The sequence below is a fragment of the Gambusia affinis genome, linkage group LG20, assembly GCF_019740435.1.
Source record: "Gambusia affinis linkage group LG20, SWU_Gaff_1.0, whole genome shotgun sequence".
Classification (NCBI taxonomy): Eukaryota; Metazoa; Chordata; class Actinopteri; order Cyprinodontiformes; family Poeciliidae; genus Gambusia; species Gambusia affinis.
In genome coordinates this window covers 21,114,000-21,134,180 of record NC_057887.1, presented here as the reverse complement: position 1 = coordinate 21,134,180, position 20,181 = coordinate 21,114,000, and the positions used below count along the sequence as shown (strand labels likewise).

At 38.8% G+C, this 20,181-nt stretch overlaps 2 protein-coding genes across 2 annotated transcripts; both read left to right on the top strand.

Moving 5' to 3' along the window:
* Positions 1–534: 534 nt before the first annotated feature.
* LOC122823567 (protein ADP-ribosylarginine hydrolase-like) lies at positions 535–7,299 on the top strand. Its single transcript, XM_044103334.1, has 8 exons — positions 535–623; positions 1,191–1,311; positions 2,412–2,520; positions 3,467–3,565; positions 3,637–3,742; positions 3,956–4,222; positions 5,139–5,353; positions 5,737–7,299. Exons 1-8 carry the CDS (start codon positions 616–618, stop codon positions 5,883–5,885), a joined length of 1,074 nt encoding a protein of 357 aa, XP_043959269.1. The 5' UTR covers positions 535–615; the 3' UTR covers positions 5,886–7,299.
* Positions 7,300–7,993: 694 nt separating this feature from the next.
* Positions 7,994–19,738, top strand: eif3c (eukaryotic translation initiation factor 3, subunit C). Its single transcript, XM_044103330.1, has 23 exons — positions 7,994–8,176; positions 10,751–10,868; positions 10,945–11,010; positions 11,100–11,289; positions 11,370–11,495; positions 11,578–11,629; positions 12,164–12,285; positions 13,017–13,150; positions 13,234–13,372; positions 14,029–14,132; positions 14,372–14,513; positions 14,665–14,790; positions 15,451–15,544; positions 15,637–15,824; positions 15,903–16,127; positions 16,209–16,400; positions 17,117–17,288; positions 17,378–17,537; positions 17,863–17,928; positions 18,299–18,386; positions 18,501–18,666; positions 19,275–19,316; positions 19,415–19,738. Exons 2-23 carry the CDS (start codon positions 10,771–10,773, stop codon positions 19,492–19,494), a joined length of 2,772 nt encoding a protein of 923 aa, XP_043959265.1. The 5' UTR covers positions 7,994–8,176; positions 10,751–10,770; the 3' UTR covers positions 19,495–19,738.
* The last annotated feature ends 443 nt before the right edge of the window (positions 19,739–20,181 follow it).

Below are 20,181 nucleotides of genomic sequence, written 5' to 3'. Positions count from 1 at the left end.
TAGACATTTTTAATTAAATTAAAAATAAAGAGCATTATTTTCAGGTTTGAAAGTTCTTGTTTGAGTTTTTTTTTTTTGATTAAGGAGAAATTATTGTTCAAATTTTTTCATTTACATCAAGTTTCCATCACTGGAATCGTGCAAACTTAGTCTGAATTATTTATTTGTCCAGACGCAGTGTAGAGAATTATGTATAAATTAAAAATATGGGATGTTAAAAATAGGTGATTATTTGTTTGAGTTGTCTTGAAGATTTGAAAGGCATCTACTTAATATTAATTTGAACCTCTTCAAAATCAACAACAGTATATAGTACTTTAATTGAGTTTCCTTAAAATCTGAATAGATCATGTTCTATGGCAGATTTTAACATTTTTGATTGAATTTTAGTTTCTAAAGCAAATGTATTTACATTAAATGTTATGAGGGTTGCATTTTATTTATTTTTTTATTTCGTTTATTTGGTACAAGCATCATTCTTGTCCGAACTCCCAACCAGTTGGTGGCGGTAATGCACCACATCGTTGTCAACTACAAAAATAAATCTCCGAAGAAGAAACTCGAGGAAGGAAGAAGTTTTGATTCTGATCTCATGTTAAGAAACTGGTTTCTGCAATGGACAGGTGAGTTTTCTCTTTAGTGAGGAAATATGACCGCAGAGTGAATGTTTTTAATAGTTAACATAATCCTCCGATGTGAATACATCCCAAATAAAGCGTGGTTTAAAGAAAAATACTATCTTTTAAAAGGTGTTGCATTTAGATCGACTAAATACAATATGACTGGTTTTAATAACGGCCTCAGGGGTCGGAGTCTAAAAGTGTAAATATTGCGACAACAATATGTTGTACCTTGATTTTAACTGATTGGACTGTCAATATATTCATAGAAGACGCTATCGTGCGGAAAAGTGAAACATATGGTGACTTGTTGCAGATTTATTTTAAATCCTATGTTGGAAATGCAGAAAATTTTGAATAAATTTACTTTTAAAAACGTCAATGAACCGATTGGCGGATTTAGAAACTGGCGAGGTAAGAGTTTCAATGCTGGACCTCCTCTGTGAAAATCTATGTAAAGTGAGAAACAGTCCTGAATAATTGTGCTCCTCTGGTGTCACGTATCGCATTTATGTTCCAGCAACCCACCTGAAATATAACCTGGAATGTTTCATCTTTTTGTGTCTGCAGACTTGAACCTGCTACAGTGGAGCATTATAAGGCAGGCATGGTCCTCAGCGGTGCCGGTGATGCTCTGGGCTACAGGGGCGGGACCTGGGAGTTTAATTATGTTGGACTAGATATCCACCAGGTCGGTGCTCTTAAAACCTTTGTAACACGGGACTGGGTACTTATGAACCATTATAACCAAATGCCTAATAGTTTTAGGTACGGATGCAAACAATTAATCAACTTTCAGTTAATAGTAGATTAATCCCTTTTTCTTTTTAGGTTAGAATTACTTTCAACGTCCTCTTACGCCTGCTTTTAGTGTTGTAGTTTGGCCGCCATCCAGCAGAGGGCGCCGCTGGGCATCCTTAATTGAGCGGAGCCATTGATGCACAATCAAAAACGACGGCCATACCGGGAGGGAGTTCGGTTTGGGAAGCATTGCATACTTTATGTGGTTCTGTTTTTAAATATAAATACCGACAAACTCCTTAAGGAACCACATTAATAGCCTCATTCAGTCGATCTGCATGACGATGCAACGCCAGCTTCAAAATGTACTGAGGTGCTACGAAGGCGAGGTTGTAACGACAGAAAACCTGTAGCATGATAGAGGAAAGGGGGTGGTTGATTTTGAGGAGCTACGTGCACGACGGTATATCAGGAAAAAGAGTAAATCTCCACTAAGTACTCAAAATTCTGAGATTCATTTCAGAAATTTTAATTTAAAAAAATAGAGAAACTTCTGACCTCCAAAAGTTGAAAATTAGATTGAAATACTCTAAAATGTTCAGATTAATCTCAGCAATTTTCTAGAAAGAGACTTGGAAAATTCTGACATTTTCACACTCATGACCAAAAGAGTTCCATCAATTCAAAATTCAAAAATACTTTATTAATCCCAAAAGGAAATAAAATGTTGTTGTAACTCATTAATTTAGGTTCTTCAAAGGTTCTTTGTCCTGCAGTAGTCTGTACTACACTGAATCTGAAGAAGCTTCTGACTGAAGACGCTGTGCTTTCCCAAGACAGTCTCATGAAGAGGATGGTCAGGGTTCGACTTATGAAAAGCACAGCTGAGATCCTGAGGTTCCCAACCAGAAACCTTGACATCCATACTGGATGTAAACCTGGAAAATTCAGAAAAATACATTAAGTTTAGTTTTGATTTGTGCCAAATGAATTAGAAAATACCTCAGGAAGTAGATGACAGGTTCTTTTAATTATTTTTCTCATCTTTAGGAGCTGCAGAAGCTTGGTGGGTTGAAAAAAATCACTGTCCAGCTTCCTGGATGGCCGGTGAGCGACGACACAGTCCTGCATCTTGCAACAGCTGAAGCTCTGATAACCGGTGAGTTATCAGAAAACCCAGTCATATATGTGGTTTTGCTGACTGACTGCACCTCACCTTCTTCTAGATCTTCAGCTAAATCTAATGTAACCTTTGCCTTGACTTGATGTTCTGCCCTGTTAACCCTCTGTATAACAGAACAATGGATTCTGGAAATCACCTTTTCTCTGACAGTGTTGACTTTGTGTGCAGATAATGAAATATTTTTAAAGGGAACCTATCATGCAAAATTCACCTTTTGTATGTGTTTATACTTTTTTTAAAATACCTAGCTGCTTTTTTGTAATAAGTTAATGTTTTTGGTGTCTGGAAAATGAGTCATTTCAGAAATTGGCCGAATGGAATGTCATATTTGACTTCCACTGCACCGTTACCTAGCAACCCCCACAGAGTTCTGGTCATCACCTAGCAACCCAAACTGAGCTCCAGCACATTTGATTAGCTGATTTTACAGCTGTATGGCTGATGGAAAAGACAATTGTTTTGTTGTTGGCTTATCATCTAGAAATCACTTGCTGCATTCTTGTTGGTTGTTTAGGAGGCTCTACTTCTGCTTTTCAAGGACGTACAGTTGTATGGCTGCATATCTGTATGGCTGCACATCTGTGCAGCCAGATGCAAATCTAAATGCGTTTACATTCGCATTTTCACATGCGAATCTAAATGCGTTTACATTCGCATTTTCACATGTGAATGTAAACGTTGAGTTTGGCGGCCTGGCCAACATCAGCTTTTTTGGATTTATCGTGACAAGAGGAATTAGATCAGTTCATTCTGAAAGGAACTTAAAATAGGCAGAAGTGAGGAGACTAAAATCGAATTATCTACGAATGATTTTGTGTAAAAAATGTAGTGAACTTGTTTTGCATAGCTCACAGACCTATCCTAAGCATAATAGGTCACCTCTACTGACTTCAAATTGAGCAAACGTTTGTGTTCCTTGCAGGAAAGACCGAGGAGAAGCTTCTACATGAAGTGGCTTTCTGTTATGTGAAGGGGATGAAAGACATGAGTGGAAGGGCTCCTGGAAGTACCACTAGTTATAGTAGGTTTTAATTATGAAATTATATCATGTCCTCTTGTAGGAGAGATATTTAGAACTGAATATACTCTTAGATGTTAACAGGCTGAAGCCTGGAGAGGAAGGAGGCTACAGAGTGCCATATAACAACCGGGGTGCCGGCTGTGGAGCGGCCATGAGGGCCATGTGCATCGGCCTGAGGTAAGACAAATCTCTGGGACTTCTGCACTTAATCTTTGAAGAGTTTGGGTATCTAAAGTCTTCCCACAAGGGATAATTAAGCAAGTGGATGTCTGGTTTTGACTAAATATTCCAGGTTTTATGTCAGAATTTAAGCAGAATTGTACAAGAAAGGTGATTTGCTATCCTTGAAAAAGCTTGGATTTCTGTTTTCTGGTTTATTTTACTCTCCAGGTATCCAAACCCTGACCAGCTGTCTTCTCTGGTGCTTGTTGCCGTGGAGACGGGCAGGATGACTCACCATCACCCAATTGGTTTTCTGGGATCCGTTGCGTCGGCGCTTTTCGCCTCCTACGCCATCCAGCGGCGGCCGCTTGAATCCTGGGGTGTGGGTCTGCTGGAAGAGGCCTGTCCCATAGCCAAGAAGGTTATTACAGACAGCGGCTTCGCTGTGGAGGAGAATTTGAAGGATTGGGACTCCTTCTCTAAGCACTGGAAGCGGTACAAGCTGCTGAATTCAGTTTTCTATTGTTGTGAGGCTGTGCTGATTTTAGATTCAATTACGACTATATTAAAACTGGTTCCATTCGACTAATAACGTTCATTTAGACGTTATATCAGTGTTGTAGTTTTGCCGCCATCCAACAGAGGGCGCCGCTGGTCGTCTTTAAGCGGAGCTAGCGGGGACAAGATGGCGGAGGCATACTAGGACAGTAGAGAAACGGTCCGAACAGAGTCCGATGTGGGATGTAAAATGCACTTTATTCGGTTCGTTTATGAAATATAAACTCTTGACAGGCTTCTTGAGTTGTTTTGAAATATAAAAACCGGACAAACTTCTCAAGTTTCACTTTAATGGCTCTTATTAAGCCGAGGTGCACAACGGAACAACCGCAAAGTCTCGTTAAATTATTTTGCTGCTAAGGCATATAATGACAAAAAAGATTAAGGTATGACGCAGACAAATTGTAACATGATGGAAAAAGTCATTGAAATGTCTCGCTTTATGGGGCATTAAATGTTTCAAATATTTTATTCTTTTAACATTTAAATTTTTTTTTGTTCAACAACCTAAGAGGTCCCTGTTTTGTTACGTTTTATAAATATGTTTAAGTTTAATTTTCTGTTTCTTTGGTCTGTACGGAATAAAGCTGACAAAATTACTAAACTATAATGATATGCTTCTTTTAAAAAAAACCATCTGTGTATTATGAAAAATTGAGCCATTCATGTTTTGGAAAAATGGTCGAACTTTGTAGTAGAGAAAATACTACAAGAAAAAATGGCTGCGCTTGATGTAGATAAAATTAATCCATTTCAGATTAATTCATGAATCCATAATTTGCATCCCAACTTTGGATATAATTGATTTTTAATTGGGTTGTAAACATCAGTAAGCTTTCCCCTCTGACCTCAGGTACCTGGATCTGCGGGGAATCTCTGATGGAAAGGGGCCGGTGACCTGGCCCGACCCCTACGGTGTGGCTGAGAGGGATGAGGCCTATAAGAGCTTCAGTCTGTCTGGCTGGGGGGGATCCTGTGGCCATGATGCTCCCATGATAGCACTGGATGCCTTACTGGGAGCCGGTTCAGACTGGGAGGAGCTGATGAACAGAGCTGCTTTCCATGGAGGTCAGTGGTTCAAACAAGAAACGTCTCTTTTGTGTACCAATACCAGCTTTAAAGGGATGAATTAAACAGAATTTAAACCTCTATTCCGTTGTAGCAGACTATTGTTTCACTCTTTCCTTAGTTGTTGAGTTGACTTTATTAGATGAGGGAGACATTTTGGATTGGAGGTTTGAAACTTGAACACATATGGCTGTTTGAACATGGACAAAACTGATTTTGGCCATGTTGAAACTGGTGGAATCTGGAATCAGTGGGGTTGATTCATCCAATTTTATTGCATGTTTCTGCCTCTAACACTGTCAGATTTTACATTATTTCATATGAAGACATGAGGATGATTTAAATATGTTTTTATGGCGTTATACCTTTTTGGCTTTATCCAGGTGACAACGACAGCACAGCGGTGATTGCCTGCTGCTGCTGGGGTCTTCTCTACGGCACCAAAGGGGTTCCTGAACGCAACTACTCCAAGTTGGAGTACCGGGATCGTCTGGAGCACTGCGCTGAGCAGCTTTACACTTTATCTCACTAAAAACACATGTTTCTATTCTATCTTTATTTTCGGTGCCTTAAATCAGTGCTTAGGTGGTAGCAAATCTGAAGTCTATAAAAATATATACAATTTAAAAATAGTAAATGCATATTATTGCTCTAATATATTAAATAAATCAAAGCTTCTGCATGTGAGGAAATGTGCCACGAAAACTACAAAAAACCCACACCACTGATTTTATTTTCCTCAGGATTCAAAGATGAGTTCAGATGTTTGAAGCAGAAACCAGAATCACTTAATTTGTGATCAGCTCAGTCAGAATCTCCCCAGTGTTAACGTATCCCTCCACCAGAGGGCGCTGAGCTGTGACGGGAAATGGGAAAAAAACAGATTATCCACTTTCAGAAATGCTTAGTTGGACATTGATGGTGCCTTTTAAAAAACTGTTGTTCTGTTTTCACTCCTTGCTGTCCTGAGAAACTGAGGAAGAGGATTACAGCATGAATGTTTGAAATAATTGAAAAATTACGTTTTATTTATGTTTTTATGATTGTTAAATTTAATTTAAAGAAGGAGTTTTGAGGTGTATAAAGTGAATTAACCAGTGTGAAGGGATTAGCTTGGAGACCTAGCAAACCGGGACCCTTGAAAGCTCAGTCTGCCTGTAATGAATCATCGTCAGGAAGTGACCGATTGTTTCTAAAAACTGTAACTATAAATACTTAAATTCTAGCAGCTTGCACAAAGTACAGGAATATTTTACCTACACTGGATATTTTTTGTTTAAAAATGTTTTCAAATAAGCAATTCACTTAAATATTTAGTTTCATTCTTCAAAATTTTGTTGGCTTTTCCAGCTCTACAATATATTAACAATTGAAAGTTTATTCCTAACTAATTTGGATTAGTAATATAATTTATAGCTAAAATCTACCTTAGAAATGAAATGTATGAAAATGACCTAAATATTCACATTGTTTTTTTAATAATTTCACTCTGCTGCTATTACCTTTGTCATCATGTTGATGCTGCTTTCTACTCTTGTTGTTTTGATACTGCTGAGTTTTTGATATTATTATTTTTTATTTTATTTTTTATTTTTTTGCAATGCTGAGAAACGCCCATGGCTTTTACACCAAACTTGTACAATCACTTTAATACTGTATCTGGGGTAAAATTACCTGCACTTTCCTTAATATAAGTTCAGAAACAGCTGGGAATGAATCATGAAGAACCTTGTTATCCTGTAGTGAATCGATTGTTTTACTGCATCGACCAAATGCCTGCAAAAATATCCTTCAGTCGGATTGACAAAAGCTTTCAAAATGTCTCCCATGTTGTCTCTGAGGAATGAAAGATGGGAATGTATAAAAGCTACACGAATGCCAGGATGGAAGAAACCACTTTTGTGATTTTTGTTCTATGCAAATAAACTAATTTCAATTCAAACTCCCTTATATTTCTTTACTTCTTCTTTGTCACTAAGCTGAAAGCAGATTCTCTTTGCTTATCACTCATTTACATGCAGATCATTACAGTAACCAGGGATGGGAGGAGTACCCAAAAACTACTTTGAATTAAGAGTAACACTACATCCAATATATTTTTACTCAAGTAAAAGTAAAAAGTAGCTGTACAAGAAATTACTCATGAGTAAAGTAGTTGGTTACAAGCTACTTAAGTAACTGATTAAACAACTATTTAATATTTAAAAATTACATAATCAACAGATCAAAATGTGGAAATTTGGAAAATAATTAATATTAATTACAAAATTAAAATCTAGAAAAAAGATTTTTTCCAAATCAGTTTGCCTCTATATCAAACTTTAAAAACTAGCTAAAGGTGTGTGTTTGTGTGAGGTGAAATTATGGTTAAAACAAGCTTGTTTATTACAGCAGGTAGAGAATTGTTACTACAGGTAAGATTATCGATACCTCATAAAAAAAATTAACCAAGTCAAAGTAATAATACCCCTAAGAGGAAAGTTTCCCAAAAACGTTACTCAAGTAAATATAACTAGTTCCAAACTGTTCATTGTGGAGATGACATTTTCTTTCCGTGTTTTACTCTCGTTTGCTAAACTGATAAAAACTTTTACCACTTGGTGGCAGTATAACCCAGAAAAGCCCACTGTCGGTGAGAATGTAGATCTGCAGTTGCACCATCCCCATCTTGTGTAGATCTACAGTAGGCTCCCTTTTCCCGACGCAAAGCACCCGGCGAGGTTGCCGCACACGTTTTCCGTGGCCCTACTTTCAGCAAACCTGGATTTTTTAACCTTTCAACGAGAACAAACACACGATAACAACATTTCCAGAACGACATAAGTAAGTTCGATCATGAATGCAATAATAATCATGTATTTTGCTAGCTTGAAAGGATGCTGTTGATTCACTGGAAACTCGTAAGGCCTAACATTTTCACCGTCGCATTAGCTTGCTAGCCGCGCCACATTAACGGCGAGCTTCAGTATCAGTAAAATGCTCTTTGCTTGGTATTTAATTGTGGTATTCATTTACAAGATGTTGTTTGTGATGACGCATACATCTTAAGCGAAAATACAATCCACGTTTGGATAAATTTGCTTATTCTACTCCATATGTTAAAGAGTACGTTGCATTACTGACAGGTAGCATGTAGATAGCTAGTTGCTAACGCAGGTCCCGTTTCACTGACGTCTGGAAATAGTAATTTATTCTAAAAATTTATCATTTTGCGTTTATAAAAGGACAATTTATGGCTATAAAGCTAGGCTGCATAACGGACGTACAGATTGAGTTTCAAACTACAGATAGTCGGTTTCTGATATTGTCAAAGGCTTGACAAAGTTAATAACGGTAAGATTAGTTGTTTTTTAACGCCTGAATGATTCCGTGTGAGATGTTTTATTTGAGTCAGGTTGCTCTATGGTATAAAACTCTTATATAAATGAGAATTAAAATAAGTAATATAAAAAGTCCATTTGACAGTTTGACTAGCACTTTACTGATTCACTGTACAGTTTGGATTACTTTTTAAATTATCGTCTTTGGCGGAAATAAAAATTATCCTCTTTTGTCCTGATTAAAGAATAACTCACCCCCTTATAAATTTGAAAAAATCAGTCATCAATATTACAGTTTTTCAGCAGAGGATATTCACTGTTTATTTGTAACTTTTAGCAAGTATAAGTAGAAACATAAATAAGGGTGAATGAATAATTTAACGCTTTGCTTTCAAAAGTACATTTTGCTTTTTTTTCTGCGGAGTAGAGGAACTTTTTCATTTTGAAAGACAATTTTGTTTAGAGGCTTCATAAGTCATTTTATTTGTTTTGTTTGTTTATTTTGGATATTTAAAATATCTTCCAGTTCCTGTGTTAAACATTCATTAGAATTCAAAGTTTATTGATCTTTGAGAATATGTTCCTCCATTATTATTGTCGCGATAAACGAGAAATCGATTAATCGTACGATAAATTAAAACCATCTACGTCATTTTAATTATCGCCGTTATCGTCTCTTCCAGCCTTTTTCTCTTTCTGTTGATGACGCTAAATGAAAAAGGCTCAACTCCGGTGCTCTCCACTGATCCTCCCTTCCTCATTTCCTTAGAGTAATGCCCAGCGCACATTACATCATCTTAGTGCTGTCGGTCGATTGTCGGCCCATTTTCAAAATCTGAGATCACACATTAGCCGACAGAAATCCTAGGTATAACGGTTCCGATGGCTGGCTACAAGTCCAGTTAACTAATTTTAAAACCAGGCATTAATCAATTCTTTACTACAATCTACCTGCAACGCATGTGGCTCTAGTGTCAGCGTAACGTCCTGACTGAATGAAAATCATTAGAACCTTTTTATGTCACGTTAACGAAGAACAGCGGAAAAGTTACCGGGTTCATCAACATAGCGATTTCGCTCCAACTCCTCCCCTCGTCATTTCTGTATTCTTTGTACGAAATGTTTTATAAGCATTAATGTTGTTTCCACATATCATCTCCAATGTCCGCTGGACTTTGGGTTGCATCAGCTGTTTGGGATTCCCCTCTGTAACTTCCCCTCAGAAAGCAGGAGGAAAATCTGCGCTTTCTGATTGGCCACCTGTCACATTCAACAGGCTGCAGGAAAACCCCTGATTTAGATCGGAGGGGCCACAACATCTACAGTAACACACCACACACTACAGGATGATAACAAGAGACAATCTTAGTACGATCAAAGTTCTAAGATTGTCATAAGGGGAAAATGTAGGTGTGAACTAACGTGCAGTGTGAACTATTGCATCAGGTAGTCGATGTTCCATCTTCTCTATTTAAATCTAATGATTACTGAAGGGCAATATGGTAAACAGACTTTATAATCTGCACTCTTTTGGTTGAATGCAGTATTTATTTACACTTTGGCTTTATGTTATTTCGTTTTTATTCAAGTACATTTTTGCTAATGGAGACAGAGAATCAATTTTATTTTTATTTTTGGTTGTTTTGTTTATTTTGTTTATCAGTTGCAGTGTTGGGTGTTCTTTTTAAAATAAAGTGTATCTATCTTTGGCGGGAAATCACATGCATTATTACGTCATTTCCATTAAATCAGTGTAAAAAGGTCTTCAAACAATACTATCGTCTATCACAATAGTTTTTTGAGACAATTAATCGTTCAGCAAAATTTGCTATCGTAACAGGCCAAATTATATCATTATATTACTTGAAAATAGTCTCAAAGCAACAATACTATCATTTATCACAATAACTTCTAGGGCAGTTTATAGTCCAGTTGTTATTGTGACAGGCCTAGATATAAGTGGAACGTCGGCTTAAATTTTGTGTCGTCTAGGCAACATAAAATAATTTAAAAATATAGATATTGACTGATCAGTGCATCCACTGACCTCTCTGATGTGTAATGCGTATCGTTTCAGATTGACAGCTCCCTTCAGTGATGTCTCGTTTCTTCGCCACCGGGTCTGACAGCGAGTCAGAGGAGTCATCATCCGCCGATGAAATCACCCCTAAAGCGCCCGGGGGGACCTTCAAGCAGTCAGTGCATCTCTCCAGTTTGTCATCGCACCAAATCCATCTGTTGAGGTCTCACACAATGATGCTTCTTTTACAGGTCGCTGCTGCTTAGTGACGATGAGGAGGATACTAAAAGAGTGGTGCGTAGCGCCAAAGACAAAAGGTGGGTGTGCTGTGCTTTTAAACAGCCTCAAAATGGCAGAAATCGTCCACCAAGCTCATCATAAAGAAATATTTCCATTTAAACTTCAGGTTTGAAGAGTTAACCAACTTCATAAAGACAATCCGCAACGCCATGAAGATCCGTGACATGTCCAAATGTCTGGAGGAGTTTGAGCAGCTGTGTCGAGCCTTCCTGAAAAGCAAGAACATAGTGGACAAAGAAGGAGTTCCTCAATTCTACATCCGCCTGCTGGCTGACCTGGAGGATTACCTCAACCAGGTCGGCTGTCTCCGTTAATACCAAACAACCGTTAGACGTTTCCTTCATTAAATAAACAATGTTTCTTCTCTTCCTTGAAGCTCTGGGAGGACAAAGAGGGCAAGAAGAAGATGAACAAAAACAATGCGAAGGCCCTGAGCACCCTGCGCCAGAAGATCCGCAAATACAACAGAGACTTTGAAACTGAAATTGCTGCTTACAAGGAGGTAAGGTGGAAATAAAAACAACAATGGTTGGGTAAAAAAGAAACAACTGAACAGGAATAAAAGTATTTTGTTCACTTTTTAGAATCCACAGGAGTCTGCAGATGAAGAGGAGGAGAAGGAGCAGGAGGATTCTGGTAAATGTTTCTGTCATCTTCTCAAGAAACAACCAAGATTGTGGAAAAGCTACAGATTATCCATTATATTAGATTCGTAGTGAAAAATATTAGCACTTTTGAGGATTACAGATAGGCCTGTCATAATAAATCAATTAAATAAAATTAGCTTAATATTTTTTCTTTTTCTACCAAAAACTGGATGGCAAAAGTTTTCAGTCTGGTGCTTTGGTCTCAACTAGCCTTTTTATTGAAGGACAGTTTAGTTTACACAGACTTCATGATTCATTTGATTTGTTATATTCTTTATTTATGTTGGATTTTTAAAATGTCTTCCAGTTCCAGTGTCAAACATTCACTAGAATTTAAGATTTAGTGATCTTTGAGAATATGTTCTAGCATTAATATATTATTATATCACTTGAAACTGGTCTCAAAACAACAAAACTATCATTTATTACAACAATTTCTCCATCCAATAAAATTTATCATGTCAGGCATAATTACAAGTGTTAAGATCATCTCAAAAACAATTTATTTATTTTTTTTCTCCAGGCTCCTCGTCTGAGAGCGACGACGACGCGGGGGAGGAAGTGTCGGCAAAATCCTTCCTGAAGAAAAAACCTGAAGGCCCCTCAGACGCGAGCAAATTTCTGAAGTCTGCCAAGGGCTCTGGGGTGAGAGACTTCGAGTTGTTTGACCGCTTCAAATCCTTGAAAATGTCTGGATTTTAATCAGGTGTTTCCAAGGTTGATTTCTGCATAAAGTCCTTGATATTCAAACTGCACAGTTTGGCAGTAAAATCAATCTAAGGTTTGATTAAAAGCTTAAATTTGGAAAATGTAATTTACAGCTGAAGTTAAATCAGACTAAAGTTTTGTTGTTTTTAGGTCAGTTAGATTTACCAAAATAATTTCTGTTTGCTTAATTCCAGAAAAGTTACCAAGAACATTTTTTAGAGGTTGTAACTTTCTTTATATAATGTTTTAATATTTATTACCTTAACACGATTTGTTTGGATTGTTTCAATGTAATTAGTATTTATTATTCCTAATGACCTATTTATCTTTTGAAATAAAGGTTAGATACTATTTTATATGTTAATAAATGTTTCTAAAATTGGGCAATTTTTTAAAATTAATGTTTTGTTCTCAAACCAGGGAGACGCATTTTAAAATATAAAATTTTGTTCTCTTTTAATTTACCCAGAACGTCAAATACTATCATGACATAATTAAGAGCTTTAATAAATAATATCATATAATAGTGAATTGAAATAGTTTTTTTTTTAAAGATTTTTTTGTATTGCTTTTATCTCCAAAGTAGAAAAGTTTGAAACTTACTTTAAAAAAAGTTATTGAATTTCCTTTGAGAAAAGTCTCCAAATAAATTGCAAATGTTTCAACAGGATGAGTCGACTTCTAGTGATGAAGACGACGACGATGATGAAGACTGGGGCGGAGAGACTGAGGAGAGCGGCAGCGAGAGCTCGGATGACGAGGAAGGGAAGAGCAAATCTCTGGCCACCGTTTTCCTCAAGAAGTAAATCTGGAGTCCGACGGTCGACCGACCCAAATCGCTCCGCAGCCAAACGGGTCACTAACGGGAACGTTTACCGTCCTCAGGGCCGGCACCGACAAAACCGGCATCAAGAAGGGAGAGAAGAAGAAGAAGCAGAAGAAAGAGCGACCTGGGGATCTGCAGGAGGGGCTAGGAGACGAAGACGACTGGGTGGAGGTTAAAGGAGGCGTCCCGATGGTCAAGGTAGAAATTCACATTTTGTATGTTTTTATCCTTTTAAAAAATCAAAACACACATCCTGCACATTTTTAGGCAGTAAGTTAATGTGAATTTGGTGTCTGGAAAATGAGCCATTTCAAAAACCTCTTTAATGTTGCATAACAAATCAGCAGGCACTATGCCGTTACCTAGCAACCACATCTGAGCATAACTCGTTACTTAGCAACCCAAGCTGAGCTCCAGCACGTTTTGTCAGCTGGTTTTATGCTTTTTATGTTGTTGTCTTACAATCCAGAAACCACTTGCTGGATTCTTACTGGTTGTGCAGGAGGCTCCACTTATGCTTTTCAAAGATGCACGGTTGTATAATTGTGCATCAGCCATTTTCAAGTGTGTGTGTAAACGTTGAGTTGTTGCCTGGCCAGCAGCAGCTTAGCTGGATTTATAGTGACAGAGACTCTAGAACAGCTGATTCTGTTCAAACAGGCAGAACCGACCAGACTAAAGTCTAATAATCTGAGAATGATTTTGTGCAAAAGAATGTAATGAACATAGACTAATCCTAACCTGTTAAAGGAAGGAAGCATAATGGATCACATTTAGGAGACGTGTCTCTAAAACAAAGCAAATATAACTGAGCTCTCCCGCTAAACGTCATTCTGCTGCTTTTTGTCGTCCAGGAGAAACCAAAGATGTTTGCCAAAGGCACAGAGATCAACGTTCCTGTGGTGGTGAAGAAGCTCAATGAGATCCTGCAAGCAAGAGGCAAAAAGGGAACAGACAGGTAGGAGGAAACGGCTGTAACAAACCTTTTCTTTGAAACAAGAGAGTTTCTTTAGTTTCCATCTTGTTTACCGCAGTAAAAACCTGATTGAGCTCCTTCACAGTTTGTTTTCTACTAACTGGAGTTCCAATAGATTTATGATATTGTGTCACCACCGTAGTGAGCAGATGAACAGCTCAGATTGATGTTGGTCTGTTTGGTACACTAAAGCGATGATGAGTGGTTCTTTCCTCGGACAGGGCGGCTCAGATCGAGTTGCTCCACGCTCTGGCAGCCATCGCTGCTGAGAACAATCTGGGCCAAGGCATCCTGGTCAAGATCAAGTTCAACATCATCGCCTCTCTGTACGATTACAACCCCAACCTGGCAGCCTTCATGAAGGTGAGCCTCTGCTTTCTAAATGATCTGACGTTACCGAAACGTAAAGAAAGCATTTTAAAATGATCTGTGAGGTTAAATGGATCAGATTCTTCCAGAGTTCTGGTGAGTTTGAGGTTCAGGATGTTTTTTTTGTCGTCATGTTGCTCCGCAGGCCGACATGTGGAAGAAATGCCTGGATTGTATCGACGAGCTGCTGGACATCCTGTTTGAACACAACAACATCTTCATCGGGGAAAACATCGCAGAGGACAGCGAGAATCTGATCATCTCAGATCAGGTGACCTGCACTCTTTCTCTAAGATTTAGGACAAAACTCACGTTTTTAAACAAGTCATGTGATCAACAACCGGATATTAATACCAGTAGAAAAAAATTATTTATCACTAAGGTTATTATTTTTAACTAAAACAAACAAAACAACAAATTGAGAAAACATTTTTGCTAATGGAAATAATTAAAGCTATAAAAACTATAACTGGAACTTTGTCATGCATTTGTTAAAATCTACTAAAATTAATCATGTCCTCCGTTTTTGTGTCTATATATTAGCCTTTCAAATTGTTGTAAAATTAATTTTTTGCTTATTTATTTTTTCCCCACACAAGTCATTTGCGTGAGCTGTCAGCAGATTACCTGCCGGCGGTAGTTACGTCCAAAAGATGGAAGAAAATACCAGAGTCTGTTGTTGTTCAATAATAATGAAATATTTAATGAAAATACAATTGAGATTTTTTTTCTTACCTTAGATGGAATATAAACACAGATTAGCTCAGATTTATAATGGATACGCAGTTTTTTTGTTGTTTTTTCTTCCTTCCTGCCACCAGGGTGACCTTCAGTTTCTTTAGTTGCACTAAAGTTTTCAGTGTGACGAATCCATGAACCGTTCTGTGTGTGTGTGTGTGTGTGTCCGTGTGTGTGTGTGTGTGTCCATCAGCCTTTCAGGGTGCGCGGGTGTGTCCTGACGCTGGTGGAGAGGATGGACGAAGAGTTCACCAAGATCATGCAGAACACCGACCCTCATTCACAAGGTACGAAACGCCAACATTATTTTTGCTGTGTCTGTAACTTTTCTTTGTAAATTCACGTTTCTGTTTCTCTTTCTTTCTCTCTGCTTGTCCAGAGTACGTGGACAACCTGAAAGACGAAGGTCGGGTTTGTGGCATCGTCGATCGGCTGCTCTCCTACCTGGAGAACAAAGGATCCACAGAGGAGATCTGCCGCGTCTACCTGCGGAGAATCATGCACACCTACTACAAGTTCGACTACAAAGCCCACCGCCGCAGCCTCGGCCTGCAGGGAGAAACCAAGGTGAGGCGAGGTCGTGTGTGGAGGGAAGAACTGCGGCTCCCCCAGCGCAGAATAACTTATTTTCTGAATTCTGTTTAGTCGGAGCAGGACCAGGAGGAGAGCGAAGGCGAGGACAGCGCCGTCATCATGGACCGCCTCTGCAAGTTCATCTACGCCAAGGACCGCACCGACCGCATCCGGACCTGCGCCATCCTGTGCCACATCTACCACCACGCCCTGCACTCTCGCTGGTACCAGGCCCGCGACCTGATGCTCATGAGCCACCTGCAGGACAACATCCAGCACGCCGACCCCCCCGTGCAGGTCGGTCACCTCAAGAGCACCGGAAACTCAGCCTGAGGAGAACGGGAATAATCTGCTTTTTGTTCCGTTTTCCCCATGAAGATCCTGTACAACAGAACCATGGTCCAGCTGGGCATCTGCGCCTTCAGACAGGGGATGATTAAAGACGCCCACAATGCTCTGCTGGACATCCAGTCATCGGGCCGAGCCAAGGAGCTGCTGGGGCAGGGGCTGCTGATGAGGAACATGCAGGAGAGGAACGCCGAGCAGGAGAAGATTGAGAAGAGAAGACAGGTAGGAGACGAGGAGGACGAATTCACACCAGCACTGTTTACTTTAATCCAACTCCAGTCCGGTTCCCTAGAAAGTTTGAACAATTAATCAAACTGATGCGGACTAAAAAAATAAAACATTGGTCCTTCTACAAACCCTGGTCTGGTTTTAAAACTCTGGTGCAGTTTGAATGCATATGTGAACGCCAAACGAACTGGAATCCGCTCCAAAAATATGACGTGCAGAGGATTCTGGGTAAATTCAACCAAAACAAACATGCGAGTCTAGCGCTAGCAGGAAAAGTTACTTTTAGAAATCCTACAACTGCTAAAATCTGACGCTGCTGCATTTTTGTTGACATTTTGTGAAGAAGGAAGTTGCACTCAGTGTCTACTTCAGATGTTTTTGTGTCGTTTTCTTCAGTGGTTCATAATACAGCGCTCCCACAGGCGAGGAGGGGAACAGGTCTTTCACGGGTTTTGGTTCATTTGACACATTGGACTTTGAAAGCAAATTTCAGCAGCTGAAAATTTAACAAATGTTGCAATTTTGGTCCAGAATCAAACTTGGTGTGAAAAGAACCTTAGGCTACATTCACACAGCAGACAAATGTAAACAAAATACAATTATTTTTTTAATGCCAATCTAAACAACTAAATTTGTACTAGAAACATTCTTGGTGATATTTGTGTTTTTTTGCTATGATGTGACTCCAAACTGGCACCTTTTGGTTGCAGGTTCCTTTCCACATGCACATCAACCTGGAGCTGCTGGAGTGTGTGTACCTGGTGTCGGCCATGTTGCTGGAAATTCCCTACATGGCGGCCCACGAGTTCGACGCCCGCCGCAGGATGATCAGCAAGCAGTTCCACCACCAGCTCCGAGTGGGAGAGAGACAGCCGCTGCTGGGTACCAAACAATCCTCCAAACTCCCTCCGTCAGGGATTCATCTCACTCTGGAAGCAGAGAGGATGAACTTTAACCTTTCTGACCCGCAGGACCTCCGGAGAGCATGAGGGAACACGTGGTGGCAGCCAGCAAGGCCATGAAGATGGGCGACTGGCGCACCTGCCACTCGTTCATCATCAATGAGAAGATGAACAGTAAAGTGTGGGACCTGTTTCCTGAGACGCAGCGAGTCAGAGAGATGCTCGTCGGGTAACTCCTCCCTCCTGTTCCCTGCTTTCAGAAATTAAAACATTTTCGACACAGTGGCGGTTTTTGTTGTGGGCAGATACCCAGGGTGACATCAGAAAGGGGTGGCACAACCAGGATCTTTAAAATAAATTGTATCTGTTGTATCTTATCTATCCCAAGTACAAGTTTGCTACCATTTGAATGAATGTAGTGGGATAAGTTTCTCTTAGTTGCTGTTGACAAAGTCGGGCATATTGATAAATCATAGTGTGATTAATCTGATTAAATGCTCTTAATGGAATGGCGGCTCCAGTTTTGCTCCTAATGTTCATAAAACCCTTTGTAGGAAGATCCAGGAGGAATCCCTGAGGACGTACCTGTTCACCTACAGCAGTGTGTACGACTCCATCAGGTAAACGCATCGTCTGTTTACCAGCACTGGCATTACGTTGCAGGTCTGAGCGATAAATCAACTGTATTGTATTCATTTATCAAATATTTTGTTTCTGATGGTTGCATTTTTGGAAAATCTGGATATTTTTTTCCCCCAACAATGCACTCCTAGAAAGGAAAGCAAGAAAAAATGTACAGTTGGATTTGATATGAAAAATATCTGGGATTTTTATTCATTATAATCCTATAATCATGCAGAAAAGGACAATTCTGTGTTCAGTCTGTGGAAGCAATCTGATTAATCTGAAAACTGACAAAGACATTTAGATCTGCAAAAAATATATATTAAATGTTTATTTTTATGTTCATTGTTTCTGTCTGATCTGCAGCATGGAGACTCTGTCTGAGATGTTTCAACTGGAGATCCCAACAGTTCACAGTATTATCAGCAAAATGATCATCAATGAGGAACTGATGGTACGTTTAAGTCTTCCTATAAGCTTAAAAAAAAAATAAATCTTAGTATTGAACCAATGAATTCAACTGTTAATCGCTAAAGGCGTTAAGAGCTTTTTGCACGGATCTCCACAGGCGTCGCTGGACCAGCCCACACAGACGGTGGTGATGCACCGCACAGAGCCCACCTCCCTGCAGAACATGGCTCTGCAGCTGGCAGAGAAACTGGGCAGCCTGGTGGAGAACAACGAGCGAATCTTCGACCTGAAGCAGGGCGTCTACGGAGGATACTTCAACAGAGGTGAGCTGGACTGGAAATATGGAACTAATCCTGACATGAAAGAATTGTCTTAGATTGAGAAAGATCTGGGAAAACCGGATGATATTTGAACATCATCCGGAAAAACCGGATGGAAGTTAACTTTAAAGGAGTTTTTAGTGCAAGTATTTATATGCTGATATTTTAAGAGTTAGGATCCTTTTTACTTTAGATTTTAATTTATAAAGTTGGTTTAGAGCAGGGGTGCCAAAACATTTTGCAAAGGGAACCATGTTGAAAGTAAACGTGGGCTACTAAAACATCATCTGTTGTCTTCTGAAAAATCTAAATCTCAAATTTTCAAATTAAGATTTATTTATTTGTCAAGTGACAGTGCACATTAACCAACATGATGTAATGTAAATGTACCCAAGTTAGCTAAAAAACCTTTTAGTCTGTTTTTGTTTTTTCTTTTTTTAGTTGTTAAAACCAACCTAAAAATTTATAAAATTAAAATTACACATCTTTACAAAACTATTATCAAAACAAAGTGCAGAATATTTTAATGAAACATACCAGTCTGATATCTATACAGAAATCATCTGCAAGTACCTTCAGAAAAAAATAATTTCTTTGTTTTGGATTTTCAGATCAGAAAGGCGGATATCAGCAGAAGCAGCCATACCAGAGAGGTAGATATAAATATTTATATCATGTTGCCTGCTCCTGGTTTTCTGTCTGTAATTAGTTAAATGCTGATTGTAATTTTTACATTTTGACCTTTTAACAGATCAGAAAGGCGGCTACCAGCAGAAGCAGGGCGGCTACCAGCGAGGAGGCTACAGGAATCAAAACCAGAGCAACTACTGAACTTAGAAATTGTGCTAGAATTTTTTATTTTTTTTTCACTTTTTCTACCTGGAGTTTTTTTCATGCCACACCAACAACCACCAATGGAAAAATGGTTTCAGTTTGTCCTGCATCTGCTATGAAATGTTTCAACATCACCGCCGTTCAGTACCAAACCCTGAAGATTTTCTCCTCTGTAGCAAAGCAGCGTGGTCAATTAGAACATGTTAATTATTTACTAAACAGTAATAAAGAAAAAAATAAACACTGGCTTGAGTTTTATTCAGAAAGACTAAAAAGGGTTTTGAATTTCTTGATGAACCAAATCAACTTATAGCTAAAACATGGATATGCACAGCTAAATATCCGTTTGAGAGCAGGAGCTTGGTAAGTACAAATTTACAGTTTGAGGTTAACATTTGAGTCTAACTATAAACCTACATATAGTAAGCCTAGTGGCATAAATGTCTAAGTCATATTATGCTAATAGGACTTAGCACAATTGCCTAAATTCTGTTTTAAAAGTAGGATTTATGCAATTATGCTAACAAAATTTTAAATACACTGTCAGTCATTCTCCCGAAAGACAAAATGGACCAACTGCTATAACTGGATAACATTTGTACTATTTTTGATGCATTCAGCTGTAAACATCCATGCTAGTTTTGTAATCTTTGTCATAAATTCGTCAACATGCCTGCGACAACT